At 46.5% G+C, this 17,933-nt stretch overlaps 1 protein-coding gene across 2 annotated transcripts in view; it reads left to right on the forward strand.

Moving 5' to 3' along the window:
- LOC142463543 (uncharacterized) overlaps nt 1-17,933 on the forward strand; it is a 41,870-nt gene that overhangs the window by 18,055 nt on the left and 5,882 nt on the right. For both annotated transcript variants that reach the window (XM_075566424.1, XM_075566425.1), the window contains exons 2-12: nt 3,024-3,989; nt 5,598-5,811; nt 6,959-7,086; nt 8,494-8,601; nt 9,565-9,762; nt 10,484-11,028; nt 11,778-12,129; nt 12,684-12,894; nt 14,570-14,721; nt 15,252-15,365; nt 15,646-15,831. In XM_075566424.1, the coding sequence (XP_075422539.1) occupies nt 3,140-3,989; nt 5,598-5,811; nt 6,959-7,086; nt 8,494-8,601; nt 9,565-9,762; nt 10,484-11,028; nt 11,778-12,129; nt 12,684-12,894; nt 14,570-14,721; nt 15,252-15,365; nt 15,646-15,831 (3,058 nt within the window). In that variant the 5' untranslated portion in view covers nt 3,024-3,139. The remainder of the gene's footprint in view (nt 1-3,023; nt 3,990-5,597; nt 5,812-6,958; nt 7,087-8,493; nt 8,602-9,564; nt 9,763-10,483; nt 11,029-11,777; nt 12,130-12,683; nt 12,895-14,569; nt 14,722-15,251; nt 15,366-15,645; nt 15,832-17,933) is intronic.

Raw genomic sequence — 17,933 nt, forward strand, 5'->3', positions numbered from 1 at the left:
AGCACACGGAAGCAACTTCACAGCATGTTGAATTGGATATCCATGCTGAGCCATTGGTGCAATATTTTGCATGGAGTGTGTAAGAAAAATGGCGGGGGATATTAAGTATTGTAATCAATCTGGTGGTTCAGGGGTTTACATTGGTTAGGAATTGTGTTAAAAATACAATAATTGTTTTTATGACAGGTCAAGACCCTTCCTGTGTCTGCTGGTCTACAAAGAGGGCTTAGTTGGGGGGCTATCACCGATGGCCCACTAAAAAGTGAAATATGTGTAGTTTAGAAGGCTGTGGACGATAGCCAGATCCTGGGCTGTGAACCTCAAAGAAAACCTTAACATTGAAATGTCCCCTAATACCCCCTATAAAGAGAGAAGTGACAAACAGGTCACCACTTAGTTGGAGGGCTATATTAAATATAAGTAATTGTGGGCCTGAACGCAATTCATAAGAGTAACAAATAGGATATATGTCATCGTTGCGATTTGACAAATCATATCATACCACACACTGCACGAGTAAGAGGTACAAAAGACAGATATTTGTTTCTCCTGCGAAAATAGATGTTATGCTGTCAAATTTTTAGATGCAGGTGTGTATTTTAAGAACACAGAAGCAACAGTGAAGATGACGTCTGTCTAAGTATTAGAGAAATTAAGATATGAGGTATTTTATATATTGAGTCAGACTTTTTATCAGACTTTTTATCAGACTTTTTATCCAAAGAGGGGAAAAAAAACTCCCTTAAGTCATAAAACTGTCAGCTAGAACTGATTTACGACAGGCGTGGGTTTATGTTGTTTTAATGCGGAAGAAATAGTACCTGTCTCACCAAGGTAACATGAAAATCAGAATTCAACAGAGGTGTGTGTTGGGGTGAGAACACGTGAATTCTCTTCTACTCCAGTCTTTGGGAAAAAGCCTATGACATATGCTAATGTACTGTATAGAGATTTCTGTTTTATACTTATCTTATTATTTTAAGCAACTGTTCTGCATTTATTATAACTGTATGTTCTTGTAATAATGTTTTTTTTCTGTAACCTAAGCACTGTATTTTTTATATATATATTTGGGCTCTGAATGAACTGTTTGCGCGCTTTGTATAAAGCACATTTTCGGACATATTTTTCTACAACAGATTTTTGTGTGCGAAGTGCATAGTTTTTTTCTTTAGTAAACAGGGACCATAGACCCTGGCAGTTAGATACATATTTTATTTGCATATTTCACGGGTGGTGGAAGCAGGTATTTTTGCAATCGAGTAAAGGGTAAATATTAACTAATTTGAAGTACCTTACACAGGAGAAAGGTGAGTTGACTAGAGTAGCCGTGTGTATTAACCGTGGTTGCATATATGTCACGTGCCCACAAGCGTGCTGTCTGTGACAGATGGTATATTGGGACAGAGTGAGGGGAGATATTATTGATTTGAGGGACCTTTGCAGAAGGTGAACAGTGGCTCAGCTAATAGCTGTGTTTTAATCCTTATGCTATATGTAGATCACGTACTCACAGGTGTGCCGTATGTGACAGAGGGGTTATACACTAAAAGCTAGAAATACTGTCATGGTGTGCTTGGTGGTGCCGTAGGAGCCTGACCTGGGGTCCAGGAGCTACAGCCGAATTCGCTCACACATGTCATATGCAGGAAACGTGTCTTTTTGTGCTGCTTACTGATGGCATTGGTCCTTGCTAGAAAGTAGAAGCCAATGATGTACAGTGGAAGATGGGGGGGCTCACCACCCACATGTTGAAATCCAAAGGGGGCTTTAGCACCCTTATTTCCAGCTAACAAGTGTCAAAGAAGAACCAGCCTGGCTCCCTATCACACAGATACCCAAGGGACTGTTGGCACAGACAGTTGGTAGATATGATCCACCAGAAAGTCTCATGTATGCAAACACACATACGCACACACACAGTGCGGGCTGGGAGACACGGAGGAAATTGCCCACCGGGCCGTTTAGACTTCCTAATGCTGGGCCAGTGGCTGCTGGGAGGATCAGCAGATCTGCTCTCACTTGTCAGGCAGCATCACATTCAGCCACCTGGGGGCGCTTCTGCGCTCCCCTTGGCTTGGCCTTTCTCTGTGCTGCAGAGTCCAGCCTCAGGTCAGTAAGTGTTTGTTTGTGTGTTGTTCACTATATTTATGCAAGTACTATTATAGGTGTTTATGCATTGTGGCTGTATTGATGTATGTAGATGTTGCATGCATACTGTATACATATCTGATGGTTGCATGTAGTTGCGTGTATTTGTATTGTATTTGGTGTGTATGTTGCATGTATTTAATGTGTATGTGTGTATTGTGCATGTATATGTATAGTGCATGCAGGAAAAGTCCAAAGTGGATCAGCAAAAAGCAGACGTCTGTAATCCCTTCTGAGCAGCACCAGCGATGGACGCTCCTGAGATTACCGACTTTTTGCTGATTCACGTGGGCCTTTTCCTGCGCCTCAGTTTTGCTGGTAACACTAGAACGCTATAGATTGTTGATTTTTAATTGAAGGGAAGTTCTACAATTACTTAGAACCAGTGAGAAGATGGGATTTTCCCCAAAAATGGTTGATCCCATTGTCTCTTCTTCTTTTTTTTCTTTTTTGGTACATTTACCTGTTTTTTTCGTGTGATATTTTATTTTTCCTTGGCTTTTTGAGCTTTTTTTTTTTAGCCTACTCTTGTGTCATCATGCTTGATTACCAGCTTCTAGTATTTCTGTGCATGCCAGTCTTGGAGCTCTAGATAAGTAGTCTTCTAGATTTTTTTTATTGTGTATTCTTATGCTTGAACTCTGTTTTATTGATTTTTTTCCCCCACACTTTTGTATATTTTACATTGCGTAAAAACATTTTTTTTATAACTATCTGAATCTCTTAGACTAGTATTTTCATGCTTGAGTGCAGGTTACCACTATTTGTTCTAGTGTTTACTTTAAGGTACTTAGGCGTCCCTTTTGGTTCCCATCCGCCTATACATACCTATCTTATCTGGTGTGCTGATTTCTACATTGGTTGTGTTACAGAATCCTACCATTGAATGACACCATCTCATCATCTTCACGTGCGTTTTGGTCTCCAGAGGTGTAAAAAAGGAGTGGCAGCGCAGTAAGTTCGCCCAGAGAAACGCATTACTGGAAAAATGGTAGCCATCAACCCAATCCTAACGATGCTTCTCCTGTGGACCCTCATGGCAGAGTCCCAGAATCTAATTAAGAATGCCAGGGAACAGAAGTCGGAAGGCCGGCTGCTGATCAGTGAGGTGAACTCGGATAACCCCGGGCATGACTTCACTGAGTTTGTAGAACTCCAACACACTAGTGGCCAGAATGTCTCCCTCGACGGATACACCTTGGTCTTCTTCAACGGGAAAACCAACATGGCCTACAAAGTGGTGAGCCTGGCCTATCACTTCACGGATAAGAGGGGCTTCTTCTTGGTTGGCACCTTGGGCATGGACCCTGGGCCTGCTATTATTCTGCCACCAAACACCATACAGAACGGGCCAGATGCCATTGCTCTTTATTTCGGGAAGGGCCCCTACAGGGAAAATATGAGGGTGACTAGCGAGGGGTTAGTGGATGCGCTGGTCCATAAGGCCAGAATTTCAGACCAGGCAGATGTTCTGCAGAGCGTTCTCACGCCTGGGGTTGAAGCCTTCTTGGAGGATGCCAGCTTCCACACCTTGGATGAGTCAATTGGGCGGTGCTTAGGGAGGGATGGACAGTGGACCTTTCAGATGACACATCTGTCCCCAGGCAGCGAAAACCAATGCAAACGTCTCCCAGCCGTGGTGATCAGCGAGGTGTCCTCTCCCTTTGCTCAGGATTTGTACATAGAGCTCCAGGGGCCCCCGTCTACTCTTCTCTCAGGCTTGGTGCTGGTATTCATTCATGGGCAGACGCAGGAGGTGTATTTCTCCATGGATATTAGGGGTCAGACTAACAATGAGGGGCTCTATTTGCTTGAGAGAGAGAACTACCACAATCAAGGTAAGTACATTACTCCAGCTTTCTGTCTAGGATAATCTTTCTCTGAGAAGGAAGTTAAGATAATGCATGTCTACCTCTAACCATCCAGTCTGTGTGTTAGGTTGTATCTTCTGAGCTTTCAGCCCTACACATACCAGAGTCTGCCTGCGGTCGTTGAGCCTTCAGGTCCTAGAGTTAACAGCCTCTGTATTTCTGCACCGTTCCCATATGTTGCCGGTTTTAAAGATTCCTTTCTAACATGTTCTGTGTCCGTTTCCCTATACCCAGTGGCTTGCAGTCATAGAGATGAGAGGCTCCCTATCCTGTCCCTATTACATGCCCTTTCTAGTCAGACAGCTGTTTGACAAATTGTAATTTGTACAAGCTCTATATTCCTTTGCAGAAAAAGGAGGGGTGTACCCGGGCACTCCTAATAGCTTGAGTGTATCTCTATGAAAGTCGAAGATAACACAAGTGCAAATGCCCCCAAATGAGTGTGTATATATCGAAGTACAATGAACAAATAAAATGACCTTAGTGAAATATATGCAACTTTCACCAAACAGTGAAACAATAAAAAAAGGTAAATGTTTAGCAGCTGAACCCTAAAAATGGGCCGTCCTCTGGTCCAAAATGCGATCTCGTTGCCTTCCAGGTAAGGGGAGCGCATAGAAAACCATGTGGTAGATATGTGGAATAAAAATACAAATAATAGTGTAGCCAGTAATCAAAAAGCGAACTTTTAACTACAGTATAAGAATGTGCTAATCCCACTCACAGATTTCTAGTGGGTATATGGGCATTGAATCAAGAAATTGATTGTAAATAGTAAGAGAGGTTGATAGAAGTTAAGTCCTGGCGAAGCACCGGCGAAACGCGCTGAATCATTACTGGCGATTTGGAGATCAGAGCCAGGGCAGCCAAGTGACCAGACCATAGCCATATCCGCCCTGAAGGGACGACGCCACAGGAAGTAACGTATGCGGAACTGAGCGGGCAGAGACTGGCAGAACGTCAGACATCTCCGACCAAGTCCTCGCCCACGAATCACAATTTTGTACAAAATGTAAGTGAAATACTATGTATTGTACATCTGTCCAATATACCTTTGTAGATATACTACACCATCGAGTCTCTCTTCTAATTTCCGAGGCACACGGAATACAGTGTTCTAACCCCTTAGGAGGATTACCATTGCTCCTATCAGAGAGAGGTGGATCTCTGATAAGTCAACATACCCACTAGGAATTTGTGAGCGGGATTAACACATTTTTATAGTTAAAAATTCACTTTTTGATTACTGACTACACTATTATTTGTATTTTTATTCCACCTATCTACCACATGGTTTTCTATGCTCTTCCCTTATCTGTATTCTTTTGCCTATCTGTGATTTTGGTCAGTCCTAAAAGTGGCAAACACTGTGGGGACTATTAACTAAGAAGTACTCCTCCACCAAACACCTTCCTTGCTGGAAGACACATTATGGACCCTTCATAAATGGTCAGTCCTAGGGCCGCCAGGCACTATGTCTCCTCATACATATCCTGTCCTAGCGAGGTTGACAACAGTAAGGTTGATCTACCTCAGACATTTCATTAACCATGTGTTATCTACCTTACCACCCAGTGGAACAGACCCTACCAGACTCAGTCCGTCTGCCCACCATGGGTGGTGGAGCTGTGGCACTGTACCTAGGGAAGACCAGCACAATGCTGCCGCAGACTCGGCTTCCTACCAGCGACTTGGTTGATGCCTTAGTGTACAGTAACTATGAAGACATGGGCTCTCACCCCCTCCAGGATTTGACCATGGGCCATCCCATCATACACTGGGGTAATGGGTAAGGAACAAACCATGTCTGTGTACATATGTATATTTCTATGTGTATATTGAGTCAAAAACGAACTCCCATAGGATCTGCTAGTGTCATCAGGTAGTTGAAACCAACCATATATATGCGGCAAAGCATAAAGGAGTCCGTCCAGGTGAACGGAATCTCCTAAGCAAAGAAGTGCAACATAGCGTATTTCTGTATAAAAATATATATTGCGCAAGTAAAAAATGAACTTACAGGATATCGGTAAAATTAAGTAGGTACTGGGAACCGCCCAGCACGGTCTTTCATGGCAACGACCGTTTGGACGCCAGGACCGCATGGGAGCGATCCTCTCGGCAGTCCATGCCCCTCCGTCTCTGTCTCCGCGTTCCTGTATGACGTCATCGGGGGATGCGGTTCTTGCGTCCAAACATTAACGAGACCAAACTGTCGCTGCCGTGAAAGACCGCAAGATTCTGTTGACCTGGACAGACTCCTTTCTGCATTGCCACATATATATGGTTGGTACTTTCAACTACCTGCTGACACTAGCAGATTCTATGTGAGTTCGCTTTTTGACACAATGTTTGTAGCTGCAATCCTCAGACATTCTACTCCACACTGGTTCTCCTTTCCCTTATTTTTGCACTTGGGTCTTAAAAAAAATAAAAAAATATATATATATATTAAATATATATATAATATATATTTATACAGGTTTACCATTCCAAATTGAAATGAATGCCAACCAGAACAAGAAGATTATAGAAAAAAATAATAAAAAAACAAACGCTTGGTTTGCACGTTTAAAGCGTCCTCAAAATATCTTGAGCAAGCTGGAGCGGAGTTTAAGGACTCTAGTTGAAATTCTCTATTGTTAATGGCTCTTGATGTTGATGGTTTTGATTTTTTAAACTTTTTTTTCATTAGTTTATCTTCTTCCCGTCCCTTCTTGTGTGAAAACCGTTAAGAACGGTGCAATCATCAATGACGTGATTCATGTTCGCTAGGATATACCGGTAGTGCCTACACTTGTATTTAATACGGGTAGTGTAGGCAAATACCCATATAAAAAAAATCAGTCGTGCATGTTCTGATACTGGGGTGGGTGTGCGTGTGTGTCGGTAAATACATATACACTCTCACACACGCCTCTCTTTCCTCTCCCTAGGGACTTAAACAATTCTGCGAGCCGCTGCAATAGCACCGCAGGTTATCCGGCATTATTCGTGCTTGGAGCCGGCACTCCTGGACGGCCTAACGATTGTCAACAAGTTACGCTGTGTTTTGGGATATCAGGTGAATGTTTCTTCCCCCAGAATCTTCATTTACTGTGATCACTAAGATCTTTGGGTGCCAGGGTCTATTATTTATTTCCTGTTTATTCTGTGTGTGTGTGTGTGTGTGTGTGTGTATATATATATATATATATATATATATATATATATATATATATATAAAATATATATATATAAAATATAACAGGCATTCCCCCTACCCTAAGGGAATCAGCCGCTATTACAGTACCGGTGCTTCCTCTTGGATGTACAGAAGGCCTGAGCCTCCTCTCAGGATCAGCCTGGGCTGATTGTGTGTCCTGTATATCTCTATACGGTGCAGCGCCTCCACCTATGAGGATCCTGGGGTATATATATATCTCAAAAAGTGGTCAGTCAGATGGTATAATGTACTGTATGTAGTACAATATTTTCCAAATTATTTAATATATTTATCACCTATATACCGTAGGTGTCACCTATATACCGTAGGTGTCACCTATATACCGTAGGTGTGTGCCACGGATTGATCTGGAGGAGTTGTGTTGTATATACTTCAGAAGTGCATGGTGTCGCTTGCACCTTCAGCAGTGAAGGGCCTAATGGTCCCTCTGCCATTTCACGCTGCTGACCCCTAATACACCTGATGCTCTTTAACCCCTGCACCGATTCACCAACACACTGGTACATGAAAATAGTATGAGATCCTTGTTGTGTGAAAATACAGATTCCTTGTATGCAGTTTCCAACAAATTGGTCTGACACAGGTTTCTTGCAGTTCTAATATATTTTTTCTTGAGGTAGTTACAACAATGCCAAGCTTCGGTTATTATAGACTATCAAAAAAAGTTGTAACAACCTTAATGCAGTCGAGAAAGGCCTCTACCGCCAGACCCTACCATAGAATATGACAGCGTTTTATATCGACTACTTAAATCCATCAATCTTAGAATTCTTGCAGAAGTGACTGGGCCTAGGTCTGAGCGCCAGTTCCGTTAAAGTTCAGTGTCGGCTTTGTCTGCGTTACTGGGCAAACAGTTGGCCACACTGGATTTAATCTCACGTTTTTAACCTCAAATTCGAGTGCCTCTCCTTCCGTGAGATTGTCCTCTACTTCTGCAGGCGCTCACAAAGGCATCGCTTGAACCTCTCAAGCAAGTCTCACTTACAAACTTCACGTGGAAAACTATTTTGTTGGCACCCATACACACGGGCACTCAGATGCAGTCTAAAAACAGACACATTGATATATACACAGATCTGCTGATGCACTCTCACATGTACACATGACCCGCACATGCGTATATACTGTTATATACACTGCTGAAAGGAGAAGTCTGTGCTGTTTTGCTTATATGGATGCTATGGCCCTGGGTATTGTGACGCCCTAGCCCAGTGTTTCTTACTGATTCCCCGTTTCTCTTTGCAGGCTGCTCCCTGTGGCAGGGAGACCAGGTACTCTCTGAGCTGCTGACGTCTCTGGCTCTGTCGCTGCAAACCCTCTGCAGGTGTGATGTGCCTGTGAGCTCCTTCAAAGGTGGGGTATTCGGAGAGGGTGAGGTGGGAGTATTTCGGCACTAAAATCACTGCCTTTGAAGTGGGTGAACCAAGTTTGAATCCCAGTGTCGGCTCTCCTTGTGATCTTGGGACAAGCCACATTATCTCCATCTTCCTGAGGCATCAAAACTAGATTTTAAACTCTTTGGGGCAGGGAGGAATTAAAGGGAAATGTACTAAATGCCAATGCAGGGTACCGTACCCCTATCCGGCCTTAAGTGCCATTCATATCAGTGGCAGTCAATGCCGATTGGGGTGCGATAGCCCACATCGGCATTTGGTGACCCGCGTCCATGGTGGCGGTAACATTGTACATATAGTGGACAGTGGGGAAAACGCGCCTTGCCTACGGTCAGATGGAAAGCTGGAGATTGGATTCAAATTTCGTTCACCCACTTCGAGAAACGGCGCCCTTCCATCAAAGCTACTCATTGAAATCGCTTCTTTATCTGGACAGCAGTTTATATAGGGGGGGGGGGGGCTGGATTAAATAACGGGGTTTATGTATACAACGGTTGAGGTGGGGAAGATGCCATCAAATGTTTCTATTTTAGTCTGCCCCTGCGTAGCGCGTCTGTCCCTGCGTAGCGCGTCTGCCCCTGCGTAGCGCGTCTGTCCCTGCGTAGCGCGTCTGTCCCTGCGTAGCGCGTCTGCCAGGGGGATTTAGAGAGGTTTCGAGATTTAGAGAACATTTTGTAGGGTTTAACCCAGGGGCGGTCAACTCCAGTCCTCAAGGGCCACCAACAGGTCAAGTTTTTCAGGTTATTCCTGTGCTGAAGCAGGGATATGCTGGAAACCTGACCTGTTGGTGGCCGTTGTGGACTAATAGCTTGTCTGATTTTTAAACTTTTCATGACTAATAATGCAGGTTCAATACTAGATGTCATGGGTAAGAAAGTGCTTGTATACCTATGCTGTCCTACCACCCTATGACAACACTTAGATGCCAACCTTTCCTGCCGGTCCGATGTGCTGACCCTCCACCTCACCCGAATTTCCACGTCAACCCTTCAGCGTTACGACCTGACGGACGTCCTCCAACAGTTTGTGACATCGGGCAGCACCTTCTCTGTTGGGGGTATGAATGCCACAGTGTCTCCAGCCTGCCCGCCGCCCACTACCAAGCCAACACTGGCACCAGGTCTGAAAATCTCTCACTTGTGGGTCTGACATCAAATGCAATGCTCTGTGGGGAGGGGGTAATGAAACCACACTTTGGAGGCAGAAAGCTAGTGAGACGACACAGTGGAGATCTCTAGCAGAAAATGGGTTATCGAAGCAATGTTCTGCAGGTCTCTAGGATAATAGAGCAATGCTCTGCAGAATTCTGAAGCGGTCAAAAGAATGATGCTCCACGTGTCTCTCCAGCAGGGTAGAGATTAACAAATCAGTACTTTTCCAATAGAAGGTCATTTATTGAGGGACACGGACCTAGAGAAAAAGGATAGTCCCAATGTATGAAGGACTCCATCCCCACAGTGTGAAATGAGTGTTTCATACATTTGGACGTTCCTTTTTCCTCTGGGTCCGTGTTCTATGTTTTGATTTCCCTTTTAAAGCACCTCCCTTTGACGATACATCAGTCAGGCTGTAGCAAGGGTCCCCCTTCCCCTCCCCCTTCTGGTTACCATTTATTAAAGGGAGCAGAACTCCCAAATCTGTGCTGATTTCCGTCTGTCAAGGGTTGACATCTCTGTTTAGTGGCGATGATTGAGAGATGGTAACCAAGGACCAAAATCGGTGTGATTTGAGGATAAAAAATAGCATGTTAATGGAAAAGTGCGGAGTGCGGAAGCTGGTGCTAAATATCCGCACCCAGGAGAGACTGACTCCAAATCAATGAGAACATCCTCTTATTGCAGCCATTGCTACAGATGCCCCTGTGGTGTCAGAAGCCCCTTCCCTGCTAATCAGCGAGGTGAACCCTGATACCCCAGGTTCAGCTGAGGACTCGGAATACGTGGAGCTTTACCATCCCCAGGGGGGCTCTGTCAGCCTGGACGGCTACTGGTTGCTCCTCTACAATGGGAAGAACAACCTGGCCTACCTCGCACTGGACCTCAAAGGCCACCGTACGGACGTCCGTGGTTACTTCCTGGTGGGCAGCACTGGGACGACCCCCATACCTCACATCCTGCTTTCCCCCAACACCATACAGAACGGGGCGGACGCAGTGGCTTTGTATTACCGGCCGGGAGGGGGCTATAAAAAGAATTTGGAGGTGACAGCGGACGGGCTGGTGGATGCCGTGGTCTACGTGTCACGGGTGGGGGATGATGCGAGGGGGCTGCTGCGGGTCCTGGCACCGGGGCAGGTGGCGGTACACGAGGACCAAAGATTCAGTCTGCTGGATGAGTCGCTGAGCCGCTGCCACGGGCTGATGCCAGGGGACCAATCCAGCTTCCAGGTCAGTCTAAGTCAGGGTCCTCAAGGGCCACCAACAGGTCTCGCTTTCAGGATATCCCTGCCTCAGCACAGGTGGTACGGTCGAAGACTGAGCCACCTGTGCTGAAGCAGGAATATCCTTAAATCCTGGCCTGTTGGTTGGCCACTCCTGATCTAAGCTAATGGGACGCCCACTTGCTTGGAATCCCAGTCTCCTTATGATCAGTGGTCACATGGTGATGGTACCCACAATCACACAACTTTTTTTACATTTACAAACCTAGCATACCATGTATGTTTTATTTACACGTCCAGAGCCCCACCGCCTTTTTAAATGCCTTGGAAATTTTGCTTTCGTTTTTTACACTGTTTAGCCGACGTCTGATGAGACTGTTTGCCAGTCATCAGAGCCAAAGGTAAACTGTTTGCAAAGTAATTATGAAGCCATCGTTGGTCAAACAGATAAACACAAGAAGCTGATACACTTTGATAAGCTGATATACTTGAATTTAGTGTTCCTGGAGAAAAGCAAAAAAAAACATTTTTCCAAATATACAAATCAGTTGAATCTTCTCGAAGTTGTTTAAAAACATTTTGGAACTTATTATGGGGGTTTGTCCCTTTTAACATGCTACTGCCTTTAATTCACTCTGCCCCTTTAGTTTGCCTACATATTAGGGTCTTCCCTGAGGAACTTGCAATCTCATTTCTGTTCCCTTGGGAAGGACGGGTGACGAGGTTTAATAGAAGTCTTTGCTTCCATAATTGCAGGTCACTAAGATTACTCCTCTGGCAGATAACGACTGTCTGACCACTTCCTCCTCCCCTGTGACCTCTGCCAGTCCTGTGACTTCTGCCAGTCCCGTGACCTTTGCCTGTGTGACATCTGCCCACCCTGTGACCTCTGACCCTCCCGTGACGCTGGTGATCAGTGAAGTGGGAGTGTCTCGTGGCCCGGAGCCGTACAGCTTCATCGAGCTGGAGGGGCCCTCGGGGAGCAGACTGCAGGGCCACACCTTGGTCCTGTACGGTATGGATGGGAAAGTGTATGGCCGAATCGGACTGCAAGGCATGCTGGGAGCAAGGAAGATTTACCTAATCAGTGCCAATGACTCGGGAAACGGTGGGTAACCTTTGCACTAGCTCTAACTTGCAGCTAGCTCTCTGAAGGACCAAATCTTCTTAGGGCCAAAGTGTATGAATGCCGTTGGCAGGTTTGAGGTGTCTCATCCGGTTGATTGATGCCTTTTTACCCATGGCACCTTTAAGTATTCTGAAATCATGTATAAAGTTTCAGTTTGTAAACACGGAGAACTGAGATTTGGGAGGGGAGTGATTTTCTCTGGCTGCTCTCTTGTGTCTGTTCAACAAGATGTTGCACAGGCAAATCCCCCTCTCGCACTTATCTGTATTGGCTCTCTGACCAGGAGCGGGTGGGATAAGGGGGAAGAAAACACTTGATTGACAAACACTTCCCCTGTTCACAGGCCCTTAAGAAATGCAGTTTGTAATTTTTTGTTTTTAGCACCGTTAGATTAGTTAAGGGAAGCCATTGTAAAATTCTATACACAACGTTGTTTTTGGGGCCGGCACCATGGGATTGCACCTTAAACCCCTTCCTGCCAGAGAGCCCTGCAATGTATTGCAAAGCTGACCCAGTTTTCTTTCAATCCCCAGACCTGCCGCTCCCGCCCCTCTCTCGCCCTTCTACCCGCGGGCTGGAGGCCTTGGCTTTGTACAGGGGAAGTCCGGAGAGCTTCCCCGTGGGATCCACCGTGACCCAGAAGGGCCTTTTGGATGCGGTTGTGTACACATGGGAGACTGGGGCAGGGACAGAGGCCCTGAGAGACTTGGGCAAAGACAGTGTCACTTTATATGGGGAGCAGAGGTGAGAGAAAGGGGACCTCATATTATATTGGAGACAGGGTGAGAGAAAGGGGACCTCATATTATATTGGAGAAGAGGTGAGAGAAATGGGACTTCATACTATATTGGAGAAGAGGTGAGAGAAAGGGGACCTCATATTATATTGGAGAAGAGGTGAGAGAAATGGGACTTCATACTATATTGGAGAAGAGGTGAGAGAAAGGGGACCTCATATTATATTGGAGAAGAGGTGAGAGAAAGGGGACCTCATATTATATTGGAGAAGAGGTGAGAGAAAGGGGACTTCATATTATATTGGAGAAGAGGTGAGAGAAAGGGTACTTCATACTATATTGGAGAAGAGGTGAGAGAAAGGGGACCTCATATTATATTGGAGAAGAGGTGAGAGAAAGGGACTTCATATTATATTGGAGAAGAGGTGAGGAAAAGGGGACTTCATATTATATTGGAGAAGAGGTGAGAGAAAGGGGACTTCATATTATATTGGAGAAGAGGTGAGAGAAAGGGGACCTCATATTATATTGGAGAAGAGGTGAGAGAAAGGGAACCTCATATTATATTGGAGAAGAGGTGAGAGAAAGGGGACTTCAGATTGTATTGGAGAAGAGGTGAGAGAAAGGGGACCTCATATTATATTGGAGAAGAGGTGAGAGAAAGGGGACTTCAGATTGTATTGGAGAAGAGGTGAGAGAAAGGGGACCTCATATTATATTGGGGAAGAGGTAAGAGAAAGGGGACTTCATATTATATTGGAGAAGAGGTGAGAGAAAGGGGACCTCATATTATATTGGAGAAGAGGTGAGAGAAACAGGACTTCATATTATATTGGAGAAGAGGTGAGGAAAAGGGGACTTCATATTATATTGGAGAAGAGGTGAGAGAAAGGGGACCTCATATTATATTGGAGAAGAGGTGAGAGAAAGGGGACTTCATATTATATTGGAGAAGAGGTGAGAGAAAGGGTACTTCATACTATATTGGAGAAGAGGTGAGAGAAAGGGGACCTCATATTATATTGGAGAAGAGGTGAGAGAAAGGGACTTCATATTATATTGGAGAAGAGGTGAGGAAAAGGGGACTTCATATTATATTGGAGAAGAGGTGAGAGAAAGGGGACCTCATATTATATTGGAGAAGAGGTGAGAGAAAGGGGACTTCATACTATATTGGAGAAGAGGTGAGAGAAAGGGGACCTCATATTATTAACCATATTTACTGATTAGTGCTATTTTATGAGACATCTTCTGGATGTCCCATGAATGCGAAGACACCGTACATTTTATTCACTTGACTGGACTGTAAAGTATTTTGCAGAAGGTGTTTTATGGAATATGCAAATCAGTGTGTGTGTTTAGACTGTGTTTATTAATGTCTATCTCAGCGGGGTGCTCCCCCCAGGGGGGCGGGAGATTTTTGTAGGGGGGCGTAGTGGTTGCAGAGGCCCTGCGCTCTTCCCCCCGGCATTTCATTTAAATGCTGGGGGATCGCCATGGCAACGCGGCATCACGTGACGTGATGTCACATGACACTGCGGCGTCATTTGACGCAGGGAACGGAGGTAAGGGGGCGCGAGCACCGGGGGCAGCAGGCCGCAGTGCTGGCCCCTCTATGAGTAGAGGGGTTTCTGTGCTCAGCAGACCTTTCCCCTTAGTCTGACAGTGTGTTTGCCGTTGCAGGTTGGTGTCCCTGAGCCGCTGTCCCTCACCCCAGGGTTTCTCCACCATGCTGCTGTTCCCCGTGCTGCAGCCCAGCCCCGGCTCGGAGAACCTCTGCCCCTCCAGCGTCACATCAATTCAGCTGGACCTCTGCCTGCCGGACTCCAGCCAGAGTAATGGGGGAGAGAGGAGGGAGTCGCACCGCGCACATTAGTAATCCCTCCACTGTCACAAGGGCCAGTGTCACATGTCGGCGTGGTGTTTAATGGTCTCTCTGGCAGAGGAGTTATTGGTGCCATTTCTAGCTGCTGCCCCCTAACGCCAGCACCTGGTACTCCTTAACCACGGCGCCATTTCACTAACACATTGATACACATATACACACATGCTGCTACACACTGATGCACGCACACACATTACAGACAAATTAACACACTGATACACACACACACCCTGATGCGCTCACAGAGACACACAAACTGTCTGAACAGTTTCCTCTTGCTCACACTCACTGCCTCTTTACTCCTAATACGTGTAATGGTCCATGAGACAAATAAATGAAACTTGTACACGAATCCATGCGCCGGCTACATTTTAATTGAATAATTAAATACCATAATTATTATGGCCCTACGCAGTTGCTTTATGCGCTTGTACTGTGCGTGCGTACATGTAAGGGTTACACTCTCCTCTCGCCCTGCAGATTGCTCTGGATGGGAGCAGACACAGCAGAGGACACTGGATAACTTGAAGGTCACTCTCAGCAAGTCCATGGAAAGTCACTGTTCATGCGCTGCACCCCCATCATATATACAAGGTCAGTCAGTGAGAGCCCGCCCCGCTGAGAAACCCTCCATCCAATGCTTGCGCGAGTTGTGTTACCATCATATATTTCCAGATCCCCTGCAGCCTTTCAGTGCTTTTATTTCCTGTCTCTTTCCCGCTCTCTGGTCCATATTCAATATACAGTGAAGGTGCTTCTCCACGCTGGAGGAGAGTTTAGCTCCAGTGAAATCGATGGGTCTCGCATCTTTTCCAGCCGCATCCCAACATACTTCGAGCCTCTGAACCCCGTATCTCTCTCTGTTTCCCTTTAGATTTGGACTTTACTTGTGCTTCAAGCAGACTGTCTATCTCTGGCAATGTCTTCTCGAGTACCGGCAACGACCGGCATCTCATCCAGAGCTGGAACAGAGACCTCCTCAGTGACCCGCGGCCCCTGACCCTACAGGACAGCTCTCTAGGATCGCTTACGGGATGCCGTGCTCCAGAGACGAGACGAGGTAAGGTGGAGCAGAGGGATCCTTCCCTTGTCTCTCAGATGAGTTGAGTCGGGACATGTTTAATAGGTTAAATGGAGCCGCCTCCTTTTATAATAAAATCGGACAACTATATGTATTTTCAAATATGTTTTAAACTTTGACATGGTAAAGAACAGCTTTGTTATTTTTTTTTTTCCAATTATTATCTACTGTCATTGGTTGATTGACGACCTGCTCACAGTTAAGTCTATGGGTCACTTCTCCTGGATCGCTCTGCTGCCTTCAACACTGTTGATCACCCCCTTCTCCTGCACACTCTCCATGACTCTGCCCTCTCCTGGTTCACGTCCTACACAACCAACCCGCTCCTTCAGTGTTTCCTTCTCTGATGTCTCCTCTTTCTGTCGGGTCCCACAAGGCTCTATCCTTGGTCCTTTGCTATTCTCACTATTCTCTTGGTGAACTAATACAATCTTTTGACTTTCAGTATCATCACTATGCCAATGATACCCAAATGCACCTGTCCCCCCTCATCTCTCCCCTCCTCTCCCTTGTGCTGTGTCACCAACTGTCTCTGCAGTCTACTCCTGAATATCCCACCGTTATTTGAAGCTTAACATGTCCAAAACTGAATTAATACTCTTTCCCCCTTCCACTGCCACACGTACACCCTAACTCTCCCTCACTGTCGATAACACCACAATCTCATCACCACCAAGCCCGCTGCCTAGGGGTCATCTTTGATTCTGCCCCATCCTTCATCCCTCATAATCACTCACTCAGTCCTGCAACTCCACCTCCGAAATATCACTAGGATACGCCCTTTTCTCACTCATGATGCAATTAAAATTTGAATTCACACATCCTGTCCCGCCTTGACTCCTGCAACCTTCTCCTAGTCAGCATTCCCCTTGTCCGTCTGTCCCAACTCCAATCCATCCAAAACGCTGCCACCAGACTCGTCCACCTCCCTCACGTCCACTTCTACTGCTCCACCACACAGCTCCCTACACTGGCTTCCCATATTCTCTACCTCCCTCACCACTCCACTTCTACTGCTCCACCACGCAGCTCCCTACACTGGCTTCCCATATCCTCTACCTCTCTCACCGCTCCACTTCTGCTGCTCCACCACGCAGCTCCCTACACTGGCTTCCCATATCCTCTACCTCCCTCACCGCTCCACTTCTGCTGCTCCACCACGCAGCTCCCTACACTGGCTTCCCATATCCTCTACCTACCTCACCGCTCCACTTCTACTGCTCCACCACGCAGCTCCCTACACTGACTTCCCATATCCTCTACCTCCCTCACCGCTCCACTTCTGCTGCTCCACCACGCAGCTCCCTACACTGACTTCCCATATCCTCTACCTCCCTCACCGCTCCACTTCTGCTGCTCCACCACGCAGCTCCCTACACTGGCTTCCCATATCCTCTACCTCCCTCACCGCTCCACTTCTACTGCTCCACCACGCAGCTCCCTACACCAGCTTCCCATATCCTCTACCTCCCTCACCGCTCCACTTCTACTGCTCCACCACGCAGCTCCATACACTGGCTTCCCATATCCTCTACCTCCCTCACCTCTCCACTTCTACTGCTCCACCACGCAGCTCCCTACACTGGCTTCCCATATCCTCTACCTACCTCACCGCTCCACTTCTGCTGCTCCACCACGCAGCTCCCTACACTGGCTTCCCATATCCTCTACCTCCCTCACCGCTCCACTTCTACTGCTCCACCACGCAGCTCCCTACACTGGCTTCCCATATCCTCTACCTCCCTCACCGCTCCACTTCTGCTGCTCCACCACGCAGCTCCCTACACTGGCTTCCCATATCCTCTACCTCCCTCACCGCTCCACTTCTACTGCTCCACCACGCAGCTCCCTACACTGGCTTTCCATATCCTCTACCTCCCTCACCTCTCCACTTCTACTGCTCCACCACGCAGCTCCCTACACTGGCTTCCCATATCCTCTACCTCCCTCACCGCTCCACTTCTGCTGCTCCACCACGCAGCTCCCTACACTGGCTTCCCATATCCTCTACCTCCCTCACCGCTCCACTTCTACTGCTCCACCACGCAGCTCCCTACACTGGCTTCCCATATCCTCTACCT

The sequence above is a fragment of the Ascaphus truei genome, chromosome 11 (assembly GCF_040206685.1).
Source record: "Ascaphus truei isolate aAscTru1 chromosome 11, aAscTru1.hap1, whole genome shotgun sequence".
NCBI classification, from domain to species: Eukaryota; Metazoa; Chordata; class Amphibia; order Anura; family Ascaphidae; genus Ascaphus; species Ascaphus truei.